Genomic DNA, 18,494 nt, shown 5'->3' on the forward strand with positions numbered 1-18,494 from the left:
AGATCATAGATGAAATGACATGATTTTCCATTTAGAGTTCCCAAAATACTTCTTTTAAAATGCCTCAGAAAGCCACCTTTAAAACAAAAGTGTGTGGAATTTCTAACCTTATATTTGTTTATTACATTTCATTCTGTTGCATACCTACACAACAGACTAAGTATTACGTAAGAAAAAAAATATCGTGTGACTCATTTTCTACATCTTATTTTCTGACTCAAGAATGGCCAGAAAAAGGTGATCGTTCATATCATTTTTTTAAGCAGGTCCAGTTTGTACTTACTGTTAAATAACTAAATAACTAAAAATGTCTTAAATTGTACAGTGTTTGGGAAGAAATAGGCAACACATATCCGAGAGTAAACTTTATTAAAGTTCCTTTTCCAGAGAATATAGTCAGTAAATATGGTAATGTAGCAACAAAACTTAGGTTCATATGCCTTTGAAATTTTAAATTAATCTTCAATGATGTTGATCAGGAAATTCTTTCATTGGTGGAATTACTTCTCCAGTCTCCAGAATTATATCACCCTAGGAAAACAAACATGTATTAGTAGAAGGATCTTGTCTGCAAAGTATATCCACTCAGTCAGACCTCACACTGAAAATCTAGTTCAGCTTTGCCATTCACATTATAAAGGGACTTAGACAAAGCAGTGTCTGTCTAAAAATGAGAAACCAGTATTCAAAATCTTAAGGTATAAGTGAAAGAATAGGGGAAGTTTCACTCAAAACAAAATGACCAGAAAGAGCATAAAAGTGGTCTTCACAAAGTGACACAGGAATAATGTTTACTTGCAAGGCCCCAAGAAATAGAAGAAGCCCTAGAAAAAAGTTACAGGGAAACACCTTCAGCTCAATCCTGGAAACTCCATTGACAAAGTATATAATTAGTTAATATAATTTCAGGCAAATTACTTAGCTTTAGTTTCAGCTTTGTGTTCAAGATAGCAGATTCTATCAACCTGATAGTCCATGAATGACTGGGTAGAGTAGAATTATTCCTCATCCCCACCCCAGCCTTTTCCTGACCTGGTACTGCTCAGGATTGTTATTTAATAAAAAAAATAAACTTTATGTTTAAGCCATTATACATTTTGGGGATAATTTATTACCACAGCTAACATTACCCTAACACAGACATGAACATTCTGAAGTGGTACTAATGCTGCCATAATAAAAATTAAACTACATGGCGCTGGCTTAGCAGTCTGGAGGCAGGGACACTGGCATTGGAAGGTAAAAATAAAATGAAAGCCAGTAATAACTTGGAAGCAGACTGTCTAATGAGCTTGAGGTTCTAGGAGAGGAAGCTGGAAAAAAGTTAGGAGTTCAACTATTAGTTGCCTTGGAAAAGTACCTTAGGAAACATGAGCTCTGGCAAGAAGTAGCTGATTTGAAAGCAAAAATAAAAAAGATATCCAGGACCTTTCAGGATTGGAAAAACAAATTGCTTCTGAATCTTTAAATAGTAAGGGTTAACAATGAAGACATTCTGAGAAACAGAAGCCCAATAAAGCTCAGTAAACAGGGACGCAGCCCTGTGTCAAAGATCAGACTGAAGTGGAGTCTGTCTCAGACGGCCTCCGAGGAGCTGAAACCGCGTTGAGAGGCAGCGGCATGAGGACCGCGAAGGGAGAGAGGAAGGCCGCCTCCGCCGCCTCCGCCTCCCCGCCCCCCGCCGCGATCTCCGGAGCTTCTCGGGCAGCGCGGCGCGGCGCAGGAGCTGGAGGTTCGCTCCGCCGCCCCGAGCCGCAGGGCACCGGGTGGGCGGCAGCGGCCGGTAGCCCGGGGCTCTGCACCGCCCCCCGTAGAGTGGCGTGGCTGCCCTCGCCCCTCGCCATCTCTGCCGCTCACGCCCGCTCGGGGACTGGCGGGCCGCGGCGCATCTGTGCTCTGGCGCGCAGCCGGCCCTGCCCTGCCCTGCCCTCCGGGTGTAGCGGGCAGTCATGCCGCGCCCCACGGCCGGCAGCGCGCGTCCAGCCCGCTGGCCTTCCCTTAGGGCAGCCCAGCCCCGGAGAGCCCGGCGTGCCCGGCCGGCGGCGAGATGAGCTTCTTCGGCTTCGGGAAGAGCGTGGAGGTGAAGATCGTGCTCAGCGATGCGGAGAGTAGGTAGCGGGCGGAGCACAAGACGGAGGATGAGAAGAACTATTTCCTCTTCTACGACGGCGAGATGGTCTCCGGGAAGGTGAGCCTCGCGCTCAAGCACCCCAACAAGCTGGAGAACCAGGGCATCAAGATCGAGTTCATCGGGCAGATCGGTCAGGAGCAGATGTCACAGTGAACACCCCCGTGTGGGTTGAAAACCTCTGGCAGAGAATTCATGCCCTATACACCACATGCTGCATGTTTAACTCCGTTTTTAGGCACTTCCTGGGAAAGCTTGTTAGATGCTCTCTCAGGTCCTCAGGGTTCAACGAAGAATATCTGTTCTCCCCTTTTGCAAAGGCCAGAAGCACTGACCCCAGGTAGGAGGGGCCTGGGGAAGGGGAGTCCCTGCGCAGGTCTCTGCAGGCAGTGAGCCTGAACTGTTCACCTCTGGCATTTCAGAGAATGAAATCAGGTGGAAGACCAGCTGATCCCGCAGGAACCTCTGTCTTTTCGTCAAATCCAGAATGAGTGTGGCCTTTTATGTATCGGAAATAGGTCTAAAGAATGAGTTTCATACCCTCTGCTCTCCGGCTTCTAGCTTAGATAGGATTTCTCAACAGCATGCTGTTGACATTTGGGGCCCGGTCATTCCTTTTGGTGTAGAATGTTTAGCAATGCCCCCGTTTCTACCCACCCAATACCAGAAGTACCCCCCAGCTGTAACCTCAAAAATGTCTTGAGATACTGCCTTACCTACCCTACAGGGTAAAAATCCCCCTAATAAAGACCCACTGAGTAGATAGGATGAATCCAAAATATTTTCAGCTGAGTGTAACATGTGAGGTAGCGAAGTCCTTGCCTGCTTCACATTAGGATTTTCAAGTAGCAGCTTTAACACTGTTGCATGGATTCTTTGGCTCTGTCATAGCAGTGTAGACAGGCAGGGTTAGCCTGTGTCTGAACCACCGTTCCAGGTGGCAATACCTCGTCAATACAGAAAGATAACCACAATGTCTGCTGCCCCAGCGGGATTGACTGAGCTGCCCCAGCTGGGGTGGGGGGGTGGGTGTCAAGATTTAGTCTGAACGAAGAGGCTGCTTGCTGTACCTGCCCTGACTGGTTTCTGGTCTAACTCCTTGGATCCCAGAATAGTGTCACTGCTGAGTTTTCTCAGTATGTTTTATTGCTTCCATTGATAACTCTTCCTGGGCCCCTGAGCACTCTGGGCTGACTTGACCTTGTGCCTTTCTCTGGGCTGCTTTCTTCCCTGTAAGATGAGGATAATAAAATCACCCCGTGAGAATGTTGTGATGTCCAAGGGTTGTGCTCCATGCAGCGCGTGGCATATCTGTGCCATATACCTAAGGCAGCCTACCGACTGACCGCAGGGCACCAGAGCGAGGCCAGTAATTTTGTTGAAGTTGTGGTCTTGTGGTTTCCTCCTTCATTGCACTCTTTGGCTATGTATGAAGTGGGTGGGACTCGGTCAGATTCTTTCTGAGATCTGGCTGTATGGTAAGAAAGTTGATTGATATCATTGTGCTCTGTCCCCTTCCTCATTGATTTCCATTTTAACTCAAATTTTTTCTTATAAATAGTAGTCTCTTTGACTTGGTTCTTTTCTTCTCTCTCTCTCTCCTTTCCCTTCCTTCCTCCCTCCCTCAGAGGAGTTAGTTCTGTATTTTGAAAATGAAGTGCTTTATGTAATTAACCTTATCCTTATGACTAATTTATTTTTCCTCCTGATGAAAGTGTATTTGTCACTGGCTGGGGGGGGGGGGGTGTCAATGGAGGGGGGGGGAAGGGGACATATGTAATACTTTCAACAATAAAGAATTATTTTTTTTAAAAAAGAAAAAAGAAAGGAGAGAACTTGGTAACTGTATAGAAAGGTGGCCACCTCCCATTTTCAACTGTAACTACTACCTTACACTATTACACTATTTTCTCCTCTTTTTCTTTATTTTTGTACAAGAATATACAAAATAGGCACTTGAAGTGACAGTGAAAAAAAAGGAACATTTTAGTCAATCACTTAGCAAGGGAAAGGAGAAAGAAAAATAGTGAAAAAAAAGAAAAATCAGGTGTTTTAAGACTTACTGGGAATATTCTGGGCTTCCTTTCAACCATGCCATATGGTTTTGTCTGCAATGAAAGTAATGCTCTGTTAATTATGGTTTTAGAGTTTCTTCTAAAGAAATAGATCATATACCAAATGTTTAACTTAGTCCCAAATTTCCACCAAACTCCAGACTCATACAACTGTATACTCAATATCGCTACCAGTATTTGGCTGTCAAGCAGGCACCTCAAACTTAACCATGTCCAACACTTAAATTTCCCCAGTCCCTAACTTACCCCTGTCTTGGTACAAGACCCTTTCATTCTCCCAAGTAAGTAGGACAAAAACTTTGACTTCTCAGCAGATCCTGTTGGTTCTGCCTTGAGATTATTTTCTGAATGTGCTGCTCACCACCTCTAATACTACTATCCTTGTCCAAGTCTATCATTTTTCACTTGCCTGCCGTCCTACAGTCTAATCTCTACACTGCAGGCAGAGTCAAGTATTCTTTTATCATGTATCACTCCTCTGCTCAGTTTCTTAATTCTTTGAGACAAAGCCAAAGTCCTTGCAGTGATCTCTAAGACCCTGCACAATCTGGCCCTTGACTATCTCTCTGAACTCCCACCTCTCTCTCCTGTACTATAGTACTTACACTAAGGTAGCTCCTTTGTTATTGGTCCAATCAGTTGGGCCAGCTTGAGCCTCAGAGCGATTATACTTAACTAGAGGCCTGGTGCATGAAATTCGTGCACTGGGGGGGTGGGGGGGGTGGGGGGTGTCCCCTCAGCCCAGCCTGCGCCCTCTCGCAGTCCGGGACCCCTCACTCCTTACCACTCGCCTGCTCACTGCTCCTTACCACTTGGCTCGCTTGCTCCTTAATGCTGCCACGGAGGCAGGAGAGGCTCCCACCACCGCCACTGCACTCACCAGCCATGAGCTCAGCTTCTGGCTGAGCAGTGCTCCCCTTGTGGGAGTGCACTGACCACCAGGGAGCAGCTCCTGCATTGAGCACCAGCCGCCTGGTGATCAATGTGTATCATAGCAACCAGTCATTCTGGCCGTTGCACTGTAAAGGTCCCTTAAGCTTTTACTATATAGATGATTCCTCTACCTGAAATGCTCTCCTAGTTATTTGCTTGGTCCATGCCCTCAAGTCATTTATGTTTCTCTTCAAATAACACTTCCTTAGAGAGATCTAATTAAAAAAAAAAAACCCAGCTCCTATCATTCTCTAGTCTTTTACCCTGCTTAGTTTTTCTTCTACAGACTTATCACCTCCTTTTATACCTCTTTGTTTATCTATTTATTACCAGTCTCCAAGACCAGAATAAACATTTCACAAGGGCAGGGATTCATCTGATTTGTTCACTGCTGTATCCCTGTTTAGAACAGTGCGTGAACATAGGAAGAACTAAATAAATATTTGTAGAGTAAATGTATTGATTAAGCATATACATCTTCATGAAATACCAAACCAAAAAATGTATGGCATGATATAAAATTCAGAGAAACTGAAGCCAAAAGCAGGAAACTTAGAATACAATTAGAGGACATTAAAGTGTTTTTAAAAACATTTTACATAATACAATGTGAAAACATTAAAATGTCTTTAAGAACTCTAGTCTGGCTGGTGTGGCTCAGTGGTTAAGCATTGACCTATAAATCAGGAGGTTATGGTTCAATTCTCCAACAAGGCACATGCCCTGGTTGCAGGGCACATCCCCATTAGGGAGCATGCAGGAGGCAGCCGATCAGTGATTTTCTCTCATCATTATTGTTTCTCCCTTCCTCTCTGAAATTAATTAAAAAATATTTTTTAAGAAGAAATAAAAAGCTCAGAAAGAAAACAGCCACACACAAACACAAAAGAAATGGCTACAAACAAGTACCTTTCAATAATAACTTTAAACGTAAATGGACTAAATGCTCCAACCAAAAGACATCGAGTGGCTGAATGGATAAAAAAACATGACCCATACATCTGCTGTCTACAAGAAACCCACCTCATTAGAAGGGACTCACACAGACTGAAAGTGAAAGGATGGAAAAATATCTTTCAGGCAAATGGAAAGGAAAAGAAAGCTGGGGTAGCAATACTTATATCAGACAAAATAGACCTCAAAGTGAAGGCCTTAACAAGAGATAAGGAAGGCCACTTCATAATACTAAAGGGATCAATACAACAAGAAGATATAACCCTGGTAAACATATATGCACCCAATGTAGGAGCACCCAAATTCATAAAAAAACTCCTGGAAGATATCAAAGGAGAGATCGACAACAATACAATCATAGTAGGGGACTTTAATACACCATTGACAGCATTGGATAAGTCCTATAGACAAACAATCAGCAAAGATACAGCAATCCTAAATGACTCACTAGATCAGATGGACTTAATAGACATCTTCAGAACACTTCACCCCAAAGCCAGGGAATATACGTTCTTCTCAGGTGCTCATGGGACATCTTCAAAAATAGACCATATATTGGGTCACAAGCAAAGTATCCCAAAATTCAAGAAGATTGAAATCATAAAAAGCGTCTTCGCAGACCACGATGGCATAATATTAGAAATAAACTACAATAAAAACAACCCCAAATACTCAAACACCTGGAAGCTGAATAGCATGCTATTAAATATTGATTGGGTTACCAATGAGATCAAAGAAGAAATTAAAAACATCCTGGAAACTAATGACAATGAAAACACAACAATCCAAAACCTATGGGATGCAATGAAAGCAGTCCTGAGAGGGAAGTTTATAGCTCTACAGGCCTATCTCAAAAAACAAGAAAAAATGGTAGTAAATCATCTAACTCTACAACTCAAAGAATTAGAAAGAGAGCAACAAGAAAACCCCAGAGTGAGCAGAAGGAAGGAGATAATAAAGCTTAGAGCAGAAATAAATGACATAGAGACCAAAAAAACAATACAGAAAATCAATGAAACCAAGAGCTGGTTCTTTGAAAGGATAAACAAGATTGACAAACCTCTAGCCAGACTCACCAAGAAGCAGAGAGAGAGGACCCAAATAAACAAAATCAGAAACGATAGGGGCGAAATAACAACAGACCCCACAGAAATACAAATGACTGTTAAAAAATACTATGGACAGCTCTACTCCAACAAACTAGACAATCTGGAGGAAATGGACAAATTCCTAGAAAAATACAACATTCCAAAACTCAATCAGGAAGAATCTAAAAATCTCAACAGGCCAATAACCATGGAAGAAATTGAAGCAGTCATCAAAAAGCTTCCATCAAACAAAAGCCCAGGACCAGACGGCTTCACAGGGGAGTTTTACCAAACATTCAAGGAAGAACTAAAACCTATCCTCCTCAGACTACTACAAAAAATTCAAGAGGAAGGAACACTTCCAAGCTCATTCTATGAAGCCAGCATCACCCTGATACCAAAACCAGGTAAAGACAACACAATGAAAGAGAATTACAGGCCAATATCCCTCATGAACATAGATGCCAAAATCCTCAACAAAATCTCAGCAAATCGGATCCAGCAGTACATCAGAAAGATCATACACCATGACCAAGTAGGATTTATCCCAGGGATGCAAGGATGGTACAATATCCGCAAATCAATAAACGTGATACATCACATAAACAAATTGAAAGAAAAAAACCACATGGTCTTATCAATTGATGCAGAAAAAGCATTTGACAAAATTCAACACCCATTTTTGATAAAAACCCTCACCAAGGTGGGAGTAGAAGGGTCATACCTCAACATAATAAAAGCCATATATGACAGGCCCACAGCCAACATCATACTCAATGGACAAAAACTAACACCATTTCCCCTAAGAACAGGAACAAGACAGGGATGCCCCCTCTCACCACTCTTGTTCAACATAGTACTGGAAGTGTTAGCCATTGCAATTCCGCAAGAAGAAGAAATAAAAGGCATCCAAATTGGAAAAGAGGAAGTAAAACTGTCCTTATTTGCAGACGACATGATATTATACATACAAAACCCTAGAGATTCCATCAAAAAGCTACTAGACTTAATACATGAATTTGGCAATGTAGCAGGATACAAAATTAACCCCAAGAAATCTGAGGCATTTCTATACACCAATAATGAACTTTCAGAAAGAGAGATTATAAAAACAATCCCGTTTACCATTGCACCAAAAAAATTAAGCTACCTAGGAATAAACTTAACTAAAGAGGTAAAAGACCTCTACTCAGAAAACTACAGGACGTTGAAAAAAGACATAGAGGAAGACATAAACAGATGGAAGAACATACCGTGTTCATGGATTGGTAGAATCAACATCATTAAAATGTCCATACTACCCAAAGCAATCTATAAATTCAACGCACTTCCCATTAAAATACCAACAGCATACTTCAGAGATCTAGAACGAACTTTCCAAAAATTCATCTGGAATAAAAGAAGACCCCGAATAGCTGCAGCAATCCTGAAAAAGAACAAAGTAGGTGGGATCTCAATACCAGATATCAAGTTGTATTACAAAGCCACTGTTCTCAAAACTGCCTGGTACTGGCACAAGAATAGGCATATAGATCAATGGAATAGAATAGAGAGCCCAGAAATCGGCCCGAACCAATATGCTCAATTAATATTTGACAAAGGAGGCAAGAACATACAATGGAGCCAAGATAGTCTCTTCAACAAATGGTGTTGGGAAAATTGGACAGATATATGCAAGAAAATGAAACTAGACCACCAACTTACACCATACACAAAAATAAACTCAAAATGGATAAAGGACTTAAATGTACGACAGGAAACCATAAAAATTCTAGAAGAATCCAAAGGCAACAAAATCTCAGACATATGCCGAAGCAATTTCTTCACTGATACAGCTCCTAGGGCACTTGAAACTAAAGAAAAAATGAACAAATGGGACTACATCAAAATAAAAAGCTTCTGCACAGCAAAAGAAACCATCAACAAAACAACGAGAAAACCCACCCTGTGGGAAAACATATTTGCCAATGTCATATCTGATAAGGGCCTAATCTCCAAAATTTATAGGGAACTCATACAACTTAACAAAAGGAAGATAAACAATCCAATCAAAAAATGGGCAAAGGACCTAAATAGACACCTTTCAAAAGAGGACATTCAGAAAGCCAAGAGACATATGAAAACATGCTCAAAGTCACTAATCATCCGAGAGATGCAAATCAAAACAACAATGAGGTACCATCTCACACCTGTCAGACTGGCTATCATCAACAAATCAACAAAAGACAAGTGCTGGAGAGGATGTGGAGAAAAAGGAACACTTGTGCACTGCTGGTGGGAATGCAGACTGGTCCAGCCACTATGGAAGACAGTATGGAGTTTCCTTAAAAAATTGAAAATGGAACTCCCATTTGACCCTGTGATCCCACTTCTAGGAATATATCCCAAGAAACCGGAAACACCAATCAGAAAGGATATATGCACCCCTATGTTCATAGCAGCACAATTCACCATAGCTAAGATTTGGAAACAGCCTAAGTGCCCATCAGTAGATGAATGGATTAGAAAACTGTGGTACATCTACACGATGGAATACTATGCTGCTGTAAAAAGGAAGGAACTCGTACCATTTGCAACGTCATGGATGGAACTGGAAAGCATTATGCTAAGTGAAATAAGCCAGTCAATAAAGGAAAAATACCACATGATCTCACTCATTCATGGACAATAGAGACCATTATAAACTTTTGAACAATAATAGATACAGAGGCACAGCTGCCTCAAACAGATTGTCAAACTGCAGCGGGAAGGCTGGGGAGGGTTGGGGGGCAGGAGGTAGGGGGGTAAGAGATCAACTAAAGGACTTGTATGCATGCATATAAGCATAACCAATGGACATAAGACACTGGGGAATAGGGGAGGCTAGGGGACTGTCTAGGGTGGGGGGATAAAATGGACACATATGTAATACCCTTTGTAATACTTTAAGCAATAAAAAAAAATAAAATAAAATAAAAATATTTTTTAGAAGAACTCTGACCAGAAGTAATAAGACATTGAAATGTCATCAGAGAGAGATGGTAAAATTCAAATAGGCAGTAAAGATGTTAGCAAAGTGGCTGCAAGGGTTATTAAGAATGCAGTCCTGCCGAAACCGGTTTGGCTCAGTGGATAGAGCGTCGGCCTGCGGACTGAAGGGTCCTAGGTTCGATTCCGGTCAAGGGCATGTACCTGGGTTGCGGGCACATCCCCAGTAGGAGATGTGCAGGAGGCGGCTGATCGATGTTTCTCTCTCATCGATGTTTCTAACTCTCTATCTCTCTCCCTTCCTCTCTGTAAAAAATCAATAAAATATATTTAAAAAAAAAAAAAAAAAAAAAGAATGCAGTCCTGCCCAAATCAAGAGAAAATAAGGGAAGAGAGAGGCCTTCGGACCTCTACTGACACATAACCTTTAACAAATTATGTCCATCTTTGACCCAGGAAAAATCACCTGGAAGTACTAATCCCTCAAATAAGCAACCATATTAATGTCTTGAATTGTTGATCCAATAGCTGCAGCTTGTTAAATTCACTTCTTTTAGTATATAAGTGTCTTTTCAATCCTAGAAAAATTGTTAAATACAGATATTACAAAGTAAATCAAATCCAGAGTATAAACCGGTGAATGTCAAATTTAATAAGTTCCTAAAACAACAGACAATCCATATATTGTTTACAGTATTTGTAATGTGTAAGGTAACCTGGCTATTAGAGGTTTTAAAATACTAATTCTAGAATTCTAGAATTAAAGAGCATAATTTATTTAGACTTGTGATTTTAAGTTTTAGATGATTTTGTTTCTTAAGGTCATTAATTTGCCCTATAAATATTTAAAAATAAAATGTATAAATGTAGTTTGAAACATTTAAGAGAATTTGATTATGTTTGTAGGTAGAATTGTTTTAGGAAAGTTCAACTTGAATTAATCCAAAAATAATGAGAGCAAAAAAAGGAGACTGTTAATATTTTCCTAACTATATAAGTATTTTAACAGAATTTAGAAAACAAATTTAAAGAATTAGAAAAATGTTTTTTTAAATTTGAAACTAACAAACTGAATATTAATTTATATTCCAGATAACTGTGAACAGTTCTTTCTGCACATAAAAACCACTCTTGGATGTTAAAAACAAAACTGACAGAAAATAATATATTTTCTTTTCTAGGGTCTTGCATGTTAAGGAAAAAATACAGACCTATAATCATATGAAGTGGCCTCTGTACTTGTAGGTGAACATAAATACAAAAACTTTAAGCCCATCAACAATAAACATTTAAAATATTCTCTGAACCTTAGATATATAAATTGTTAGTGCCCTTTAATGGTTGCAGAAAGATTTTCTGTGGGGGTTTGTGTGTGTGTGTGTGTGTGTGTGTGTGTGTGTGTGTGTGTGCGTGTGCGTGTAGTGAAAACACTAAATCCCAACTCTAATTCCTACATTAACCTCAGATTTCTAAACATAAGACACACCCTGTCCACTGGGACATCCAGAGAAACAGATGTGATAGCTCATGTTCCTAAACAATTTTACTTTCTCCCCAGGACCAGAAAGCCCTCCTTTCCAAGGCTAGAAATTTTAGAATCATAAATGACTCTGAACCTTGGTTTCATCCCTAACTTAACTTGGCCTGTTTCTTCCTTTGAAAGTATCTCCTGGTTTCACTTTTCTCTTCCATTCCTGCTGTCTTTGCCCTAACCATATTCTCATCAACAAACACCTATTAAACCGTGACAACGTCCAGCTGACTTGCTTGATGTCAGGACTTTCCTCCCTCCAATTCACCCCACATTTTATGTTTTCCTAAATATATCACTTTTATAAAGGCACTTTCCTACTTAAAAGTGGAAAGCTTCCCACTGCCTACCACATAAAGTTCAACCTCCTCTGCCTAGTTTTCAAGACCTTCCATTAATTGGTCCCAGTCTACTGAGCCAAGAGTCTTGGGTAGATATGGCTATGCTCATTAGTGACTCCATATCTTTCTTTGTCACTGGAATAACTTGTCTCCAACATACTCCTACCAGAATCACCTATCTTCCAACTGTACTATAAACTCCTTGAGGTCAGGAATTTTGTCTTATATATTTTCTATAGCAATAAAGGTAGAGAACATAGTAGGAACTCCATAGTTGTTGATCAATGGATATAATCTGCTTAGTTAAGAGAACAAAGATGATGTCAGCAATCAGAATTTTAAAGAGACCACACAATCAACAGAGAATAAGTCATGTTAGAAGAATTTTTTGAGAACCCCAGTTATTTGTTTCATTCTCCTTTTAACAAGCTAACTTCAATGAGATTATCTACAATTTGTTAGGCAATCCCTAACAATCCCTTTTGTTTTACCTTGAAATAATAGTTGCAAGAATTATAAAAATAATTTTTTTTTTTACCCAGTTATTTCGTAGTAAATTGCCAACTGGTTTACTTTAGGTTATTTCCTACAAATAAGGACAATATTCTTTTGTTTTAAGGAACATATTCTTAAAATAATCGCAATAGAGTCATCAAAATCAGGAATTTAACATTGCTATATTACTGCCTCCTGCCTAAAGAACCCATTCAGTCCTAACCGATTTGGCTCAGTGGATAGAGCATCGGCCTGCGGACTCAAGGGTCCCAGGTTCGATTCCGGTCAAGGGCATGTGCCTTGGTTGCGGGCACATCCCCAGTGGGGGGGGAGGGGGAGTGGTGGTGGTGCAGAAGGCGGCTGATCAATGTTTCTCTCTCATCGATGTTTCTAGCTCTCTATCCCTCTCCCTTCCTCTCTGTAGAAAATCAATAAAATATATATTAAAAGAAAAAAGAACCCATTCAAATTTTACCAATTGTCTCCATAATTGTTTGAAATTCTCAGAAAATTCCCTTAAATGACTTGTTCTTCATTGTTTAGACTGCTTAAAAATTTGACAGTTAAAACCCATTTTTTTCTTTTGACTAAACAGATCATGCCTATTAATCAAGAACTGCATTTAGTTGACATGTCTATAGTTTTTTTCAATCTAGAAAGAATCTTCCGTTAATCTTTAGCCTTTAAGATCTTGACACTTTTGAAGTTGAACAAGGCTGAAAAGTCCCTCAATTTGGGTTTGTCTTATGTATCCTCACAACTAGATTAGGCAGGAATATTGCAAAATTGATGCTGTTTTCTTTTTATTGTATCCTATCAAGTAGTACATTTCTGTTTGTCCCATTATTAGTAATGTTAATTTACATTTCTTAATTTAGGTGGTATCTGTCAGGTTTCTCCACCACAAAATTACCCTTTTTCTCTTTGAAACAAATAAGTACGTTTAAGATCGGTATTTTGAGATAAATCTTAGTATCTTTTGATGTTCCCTGCATGAAAAAAATATTACTATGATGATCCTCAAATTATGACTTTTCTATCATTCCTTGTCCATTTATTATTTAGCAATCTATTATACAAAAAAAAAGCTTTCTCTTTTACCCATTTATTATTTACTTATCTATGAGTATCGGCTCATGGATTTACATTTTTATTCAGTTGTCTATCATCTATTACCATCATTTATTTTGATGCTCAAACTGTCCCAATGAGAGTTCTTTCAAGCTGACTCTGTGTCCTTTTGATGTAGCTCCATCATTCTTTGAACAATTCTTTACCTTCTGGAACAACAAGCTCATCTTGTATTTTCCCTGCCTCAGCCCTGGACCTGGCCATATCTCCAAAGAGCTCTGGATCCTTTCAGTGAAGAATTTTATTTAGAAAGTAAGACCTGGCTTCTGGATGTGCTAATTACCATGAGGTAGCTCTGCCACCAGGCACTGTCAGTGGACAGAGCTAGAGAATATCCACACTTACATCTACATCTTCTATATTTATCAATCATTATTAAAAACCATGAGTTCACAGGCATACTCCCAATTCCATTCTAGTAGCACAGGGTTTTTCTCCCTTCCCATATATGTAGCTCCCTTTTCCAACAATGGGAATCCTGATCCCACTATCATCAATTTTTGTACTTCTCTGACCAATGTTCCTGTATATAACCAATCTCCTGTCATGATCACCACACTCCAATATAAATAACATCCTCACCTCATTCAGGTTCTGACATCTTACTCTGTGCTGCCACCTCCATCATTGCCCCAAACCACCCTTCTTCTAATATCCTACACCAGGTTGCTGCCACTGCTTCTTTCCAAAGAGGTCTACTCACCAATACTCTCCCTCTACCCCCCATGCAGCAACCTACCCAGGATCTAACACTCCTCAATGGGTACAAGAATGCCCTCCTACTCTGTTTGGGTTATAACACTCCACACTGGGTAGCCACCACTGTTCTCCCTTCCATGCCACTCCCCAAATGCACTCCTCCCTCACCCTGCCTGGGCTCCAACACCCTACACCAGGCTATCCTTAGCCTTTAAACCACCACCTGCAAGATCTTTCAGTGAAAAAGTTCAAGCTTTTGAACATCCTGGATTCTAAAGAAAAAAAGTTGTGAAAAATCAAATAGAATGAAAAAGAGGGAAATGGAACGATGACAAAGATAACCTTTGACTATTTTGAATTTTACCTTATACCAGATCTATGCTCAAAAAGAGAAACAGAAATTCCTTTCTCCCTTCCTACTCATGATCCTGAATTTACACTAGTATTATTAGGCCAATTACATTCTGATCACTTAAATACTGTTTCTAGGAGGAAATGCATTTTAAGTTGTAAGCAATTAATATAAAGATTAACTTTTTGAAAAGCCATATATTACTTATATTTAATTAAACTTTTTACCTAAAAGGATTCAAAGGTGTTCACAATCAGTTACAAGAGGCACATTATTTCCACTAAGTAAAAGCAGGGTAAGGCATACCCACATAGGAAATAATTTTGTACAATATTAAAAATAAATTCTGAAAAACACATATTTAAAACATACTTACAGCCACATGATATTTTAAATGATAATGAATAATCCAGGCAGGTATAAGTACATGAGTAAAAATAAGGAAACTGTGTCGGTACGTCTTATAGACCTAGGGAGAAAAAACCATACACAAAATAAAACAGATATCCCATCTTTTACATTTGTGGCAGAAAAAAACAAAACATCAATAATACAACAATGTCATGATTATTTTAAAATCTCTAAATGCTACAAATTCCTTATAGTCTGTAGCTAACCTCACCCATTTAAATATTTTTACTAAACATAGGGCCTGCTAGGGGATAGATACCTAGAGTGCAGGGCAAGTTGCATTAAGACAAGTAGCATTTTGCAAAACTATAGTAAGGCATTTATAGATTTCAAAAAAATATTACTTCTAGCCCTGGCCGGGTAGCTCAGTTGATTAGAGTGTCATCTCGATACAACAAGATTGTGGGTTCAAGCCTCAGTTGGGGCACATACAAGAATCAACCAATGAATGCATAAATAGATGGAACAACAAACAAATTGATGTTTCTCTCCCGCCCCCTCCCCCACTCCCTTCCTCTCTTTCTCTCTCTCTCTCTAAAAAAATTAATTAATTAAAAAAATACTTCCTTATTATCTTTATTATAAGTTTGTTAAAGATAAAGCATGGCATAAATAATGAAAGAATAATTTTAATCAATTTAACCAGAATGATCAAACCTACATCATTTTTCAGGTAAAATCATCTCCCTAATTTATCCATTTCAGATACCCACAAACACCACTTGCATTATTCTAAGTGTGAGGTGACAATCTGAGCACACCAATGCTGGAAAAAGTGTTTTACGTACTGGGATAGAAGGGTTCCAAGCTTACTTTCAGATGCCTTTATACTATTTTGAGAAAGGCAAAAGAGAACTAAAAAAAATGGAACTTTTCCAAGGCAGCCAATTTGACTGAAACATACCTATCCTTTCAGGGAAAAGATTCTAAGTGTTGTAATATGATTGTGGGGAAAAAATTAACTCAAAGTAAGGTAGGATGGATTTCAATAAATGATTATTTACTTCTTTACATCATGGGAGGGATGTCTACTTTCAACCAGTGGCTGCCCAAATCAACAAGTAATGCCAATGATACAAAGGGTGAGAGAGAAGTTGAATTAGAGTTTCATTTTACCATCATAAAAAAAGTATCTAAGGCCTAGCTGGTTTGGCTCAGTGGATAGAGTCGGCCTGTGGATTGAAGGTCCCGGGTTTGATTCTGGTCAAGGGCATATGCCTGGGGTTGCGGGCTTGATCCCCAGTAGAGGGCGTGCAGGAGGCAGCCAACCAATGATTCTCCCTCTCTCTTCCTCTCTGAAATCAATAAAAATATATTTAAAGAGAGAAAAAAGTATCTAAGACCACTTTTTCAGAAAAATTTGCACCAGACTTCGTAGCACTGTAAGAAAGTAGATACACATAGATTTCAATGTGAACTCCTTTAATTCCTAGGTCTATGGCCAAGGGTAAATCACTGAGCTTTTGTAGGCCTCAATTTCCATTCATTAAGAACAGTTTTCTATCTTATAGGAGAAAAGAATTACATAAAGTAACACATGTAAAAGCATCAGCAGAGCGCCATGCACAACGTAAGCACTCGTGTTACGTATTAGTAGTATACCATTATTACTCCATTATTACCAGCCAATGTCGTAGCGAAGTGAAAGCAATTCTGAGATATAGTGCTTATCACTCATAACGGATGTGATTTAATGAACGACCTCAAGAAAATGTTCAGAGACCATGAAAATAAAGACAGCTCCTTGAATGAGTGACTTTCTGCAGAGTACAGTGCAGAATGGCATTTGTAAGTGACAAAGTGTATTCCACGCACATGGTGGTCGTTCAGAAAGGTGGCTCTTGAATATGACTCACTAAGCAGGGCAAGAGGATTCTGTCCGTTATGGTGACCACATGGGCCCGTACCATCAGCCGGAGACTCGTGCCTTGGGATAGTGGGCTGCAGTGTTAGCTGGGTCTCTATAGCCTCATCCTTACACAAGTGTTCTCAAATACTAAAATCGTGGAATTCTAACCGGTGGACCCTTGGCTCTCCGTCTGGGGGAAGATCTGTACAATCAAAAGAGACCCAAACGTGTTGTAAAACCCAAGCAAGGATTCGCCTCCTCATCACACTAGACAGCAAAGGGGCATGACTCCCAAAGCCACACATGCCCTTGGACTCCTGACGCCCAGGCCAGGACTCGTCGGACAGGGCTGCGATCTGGCTACGCCTACGTCTCGGTAGAACCTAATGCTCCCTCTTTCGGGAGGAACCACCGGGCTTGCGGGCGCAGAGCGATGTCCGTGTCCTGGGTTTGGCCACAGGAGCAGGCATCCCAGCAGACGAGTCTGGGGGTCGTGGGAGGTGGTGGTATGGCGGGCGAGGCAGGCCGGTCACTCACCAGGTTCTTCCAGGGGGCCGGGTCCTGCAGAAACTTGTTCCAGAATCTCTCCACAGGCCACAACCTCTGCGGGGGCAGCACCGGCTCCCGGGGGCTCAGCTCCTGGTCCTTCAGCCATCGCCGCCTCAGTTCTCGCAGCTGCTGCAGCCGCAGTTTCTCATCGGGCGTGTACCCCGTCATGTCGCCGCTGGTACCCCAGGAGGAAACGGCGCGCCCCCCGGACCTGGGACCGGTCACTGACGCGCGCTCCCGCGGGGCAGAGCGACCTTGCGAGGACGCCTGGGAGCGGCGCGCCGTGATGACGCCACTCTGGTCTGCAGACGCTCCAATCGCCGCGCACGGGCCGGGCATGCGCAGAGCCTGCGCCCACCGCTCTTCGGGTGGGTCCTGAGGACCAGCGGGAGGATGGGAGGGGCGCTGTAGTTACGGGATAGGGGCGCGAGGAGACATAGGAAGTGTGAGGTCGGAGGTAGAGGCTCTGACCCGGAAGAACTGGAGAGCTGGGAGTCGGAAGGATGCGAGGATGCTATTCACTGAACGTGATGTCCAATGTAAAATTCTTGACTTGCCTCTCCCACCTTGGAATTCCTCTTCTTGTGACTTCGAGTCTGTGGATTCGACTCAACAATTCCACTTTTAGGACTTTGCCCCCAAGATACGGTGGTAAAAATATGAAAGGAATATGTACGACTATTCACTGCAGCACCATTTATAATAAATACTGGAAATTACCCCAAAACTCCTCAATAGAGAACTGGTTGAAGAAATTATGGTACAACGACACAATGACGTGTTCTATATACAACTGGATTAATCTCTAAAATAGATTGCAAAGTGAAAACAGTTAAGGGGAGAGATAATAGTAATACTAAATATATAAAATGTTTGATTAAATTTTAAAAATAATGGAAAGGAAACTTGATTTAAAAACTATTACCTATTTTTTTTTTTTTTTTTTTTTTTTTTAGGATAGAGGAGAAATAGGATAGAGGAGACAGGGATA

General features: G+C 40.7%; 1 protein-coding gene across 2 annotated transcripts; it reads right to left on the reverse strand.

Moving 5' to 3' along the window:
- Positions 1-352: 352 nt before the first annotated feature.
- Positions 353-17,793, reverse strand: NDUFB6 (NADH:ubiquinone oxidoreductase subunit B6). 2 transcript variants are annotated; one of them, XM_059657112.1, is made up of 4 exons: positions 17,492-17,786; positions 15,071-15,163; positions 4,192-4,236; positions 353-531 (listed from the first exon to the last, which is right to left on the reverse strand). In XM_059657112.1, the coding sequence occupies exons 1-4, from the start codon at positions 17,669-17,671 to the stop codon at positions 463-465; spliced, it is 387 nt and encodes a 128-aa protein (XP_059513095.1). In that variant the 5' UTR covers positions 17,672-17,786; the 3' UTR covers positions 353-462. The 2 variants fall into 2 exon arrangements, with proteins under 2 accessions (XP_059513095.1, XP_059513096.1); XM_059657113.1 differs by lacking the exon at positions 15,071-15,163 and having other exon boundaries at positions 17,492-17,793.
- Positions 17,794-18,494: the final 701 nt, after the last annotated feature.

This window comes from Myotis daubentonii, chromosome 11 (genome assembly GCF_963259705.1).
Source record: "Myotis daubentonii chromosome 11, mMyoDau2.1, whole genome shotgun sequence".
NCBI lineage: Eukaryota > Metazoa > Chordata > Mammalia > Chiroptera > Vespertilionidae > Myotis > Myotis daubentonii.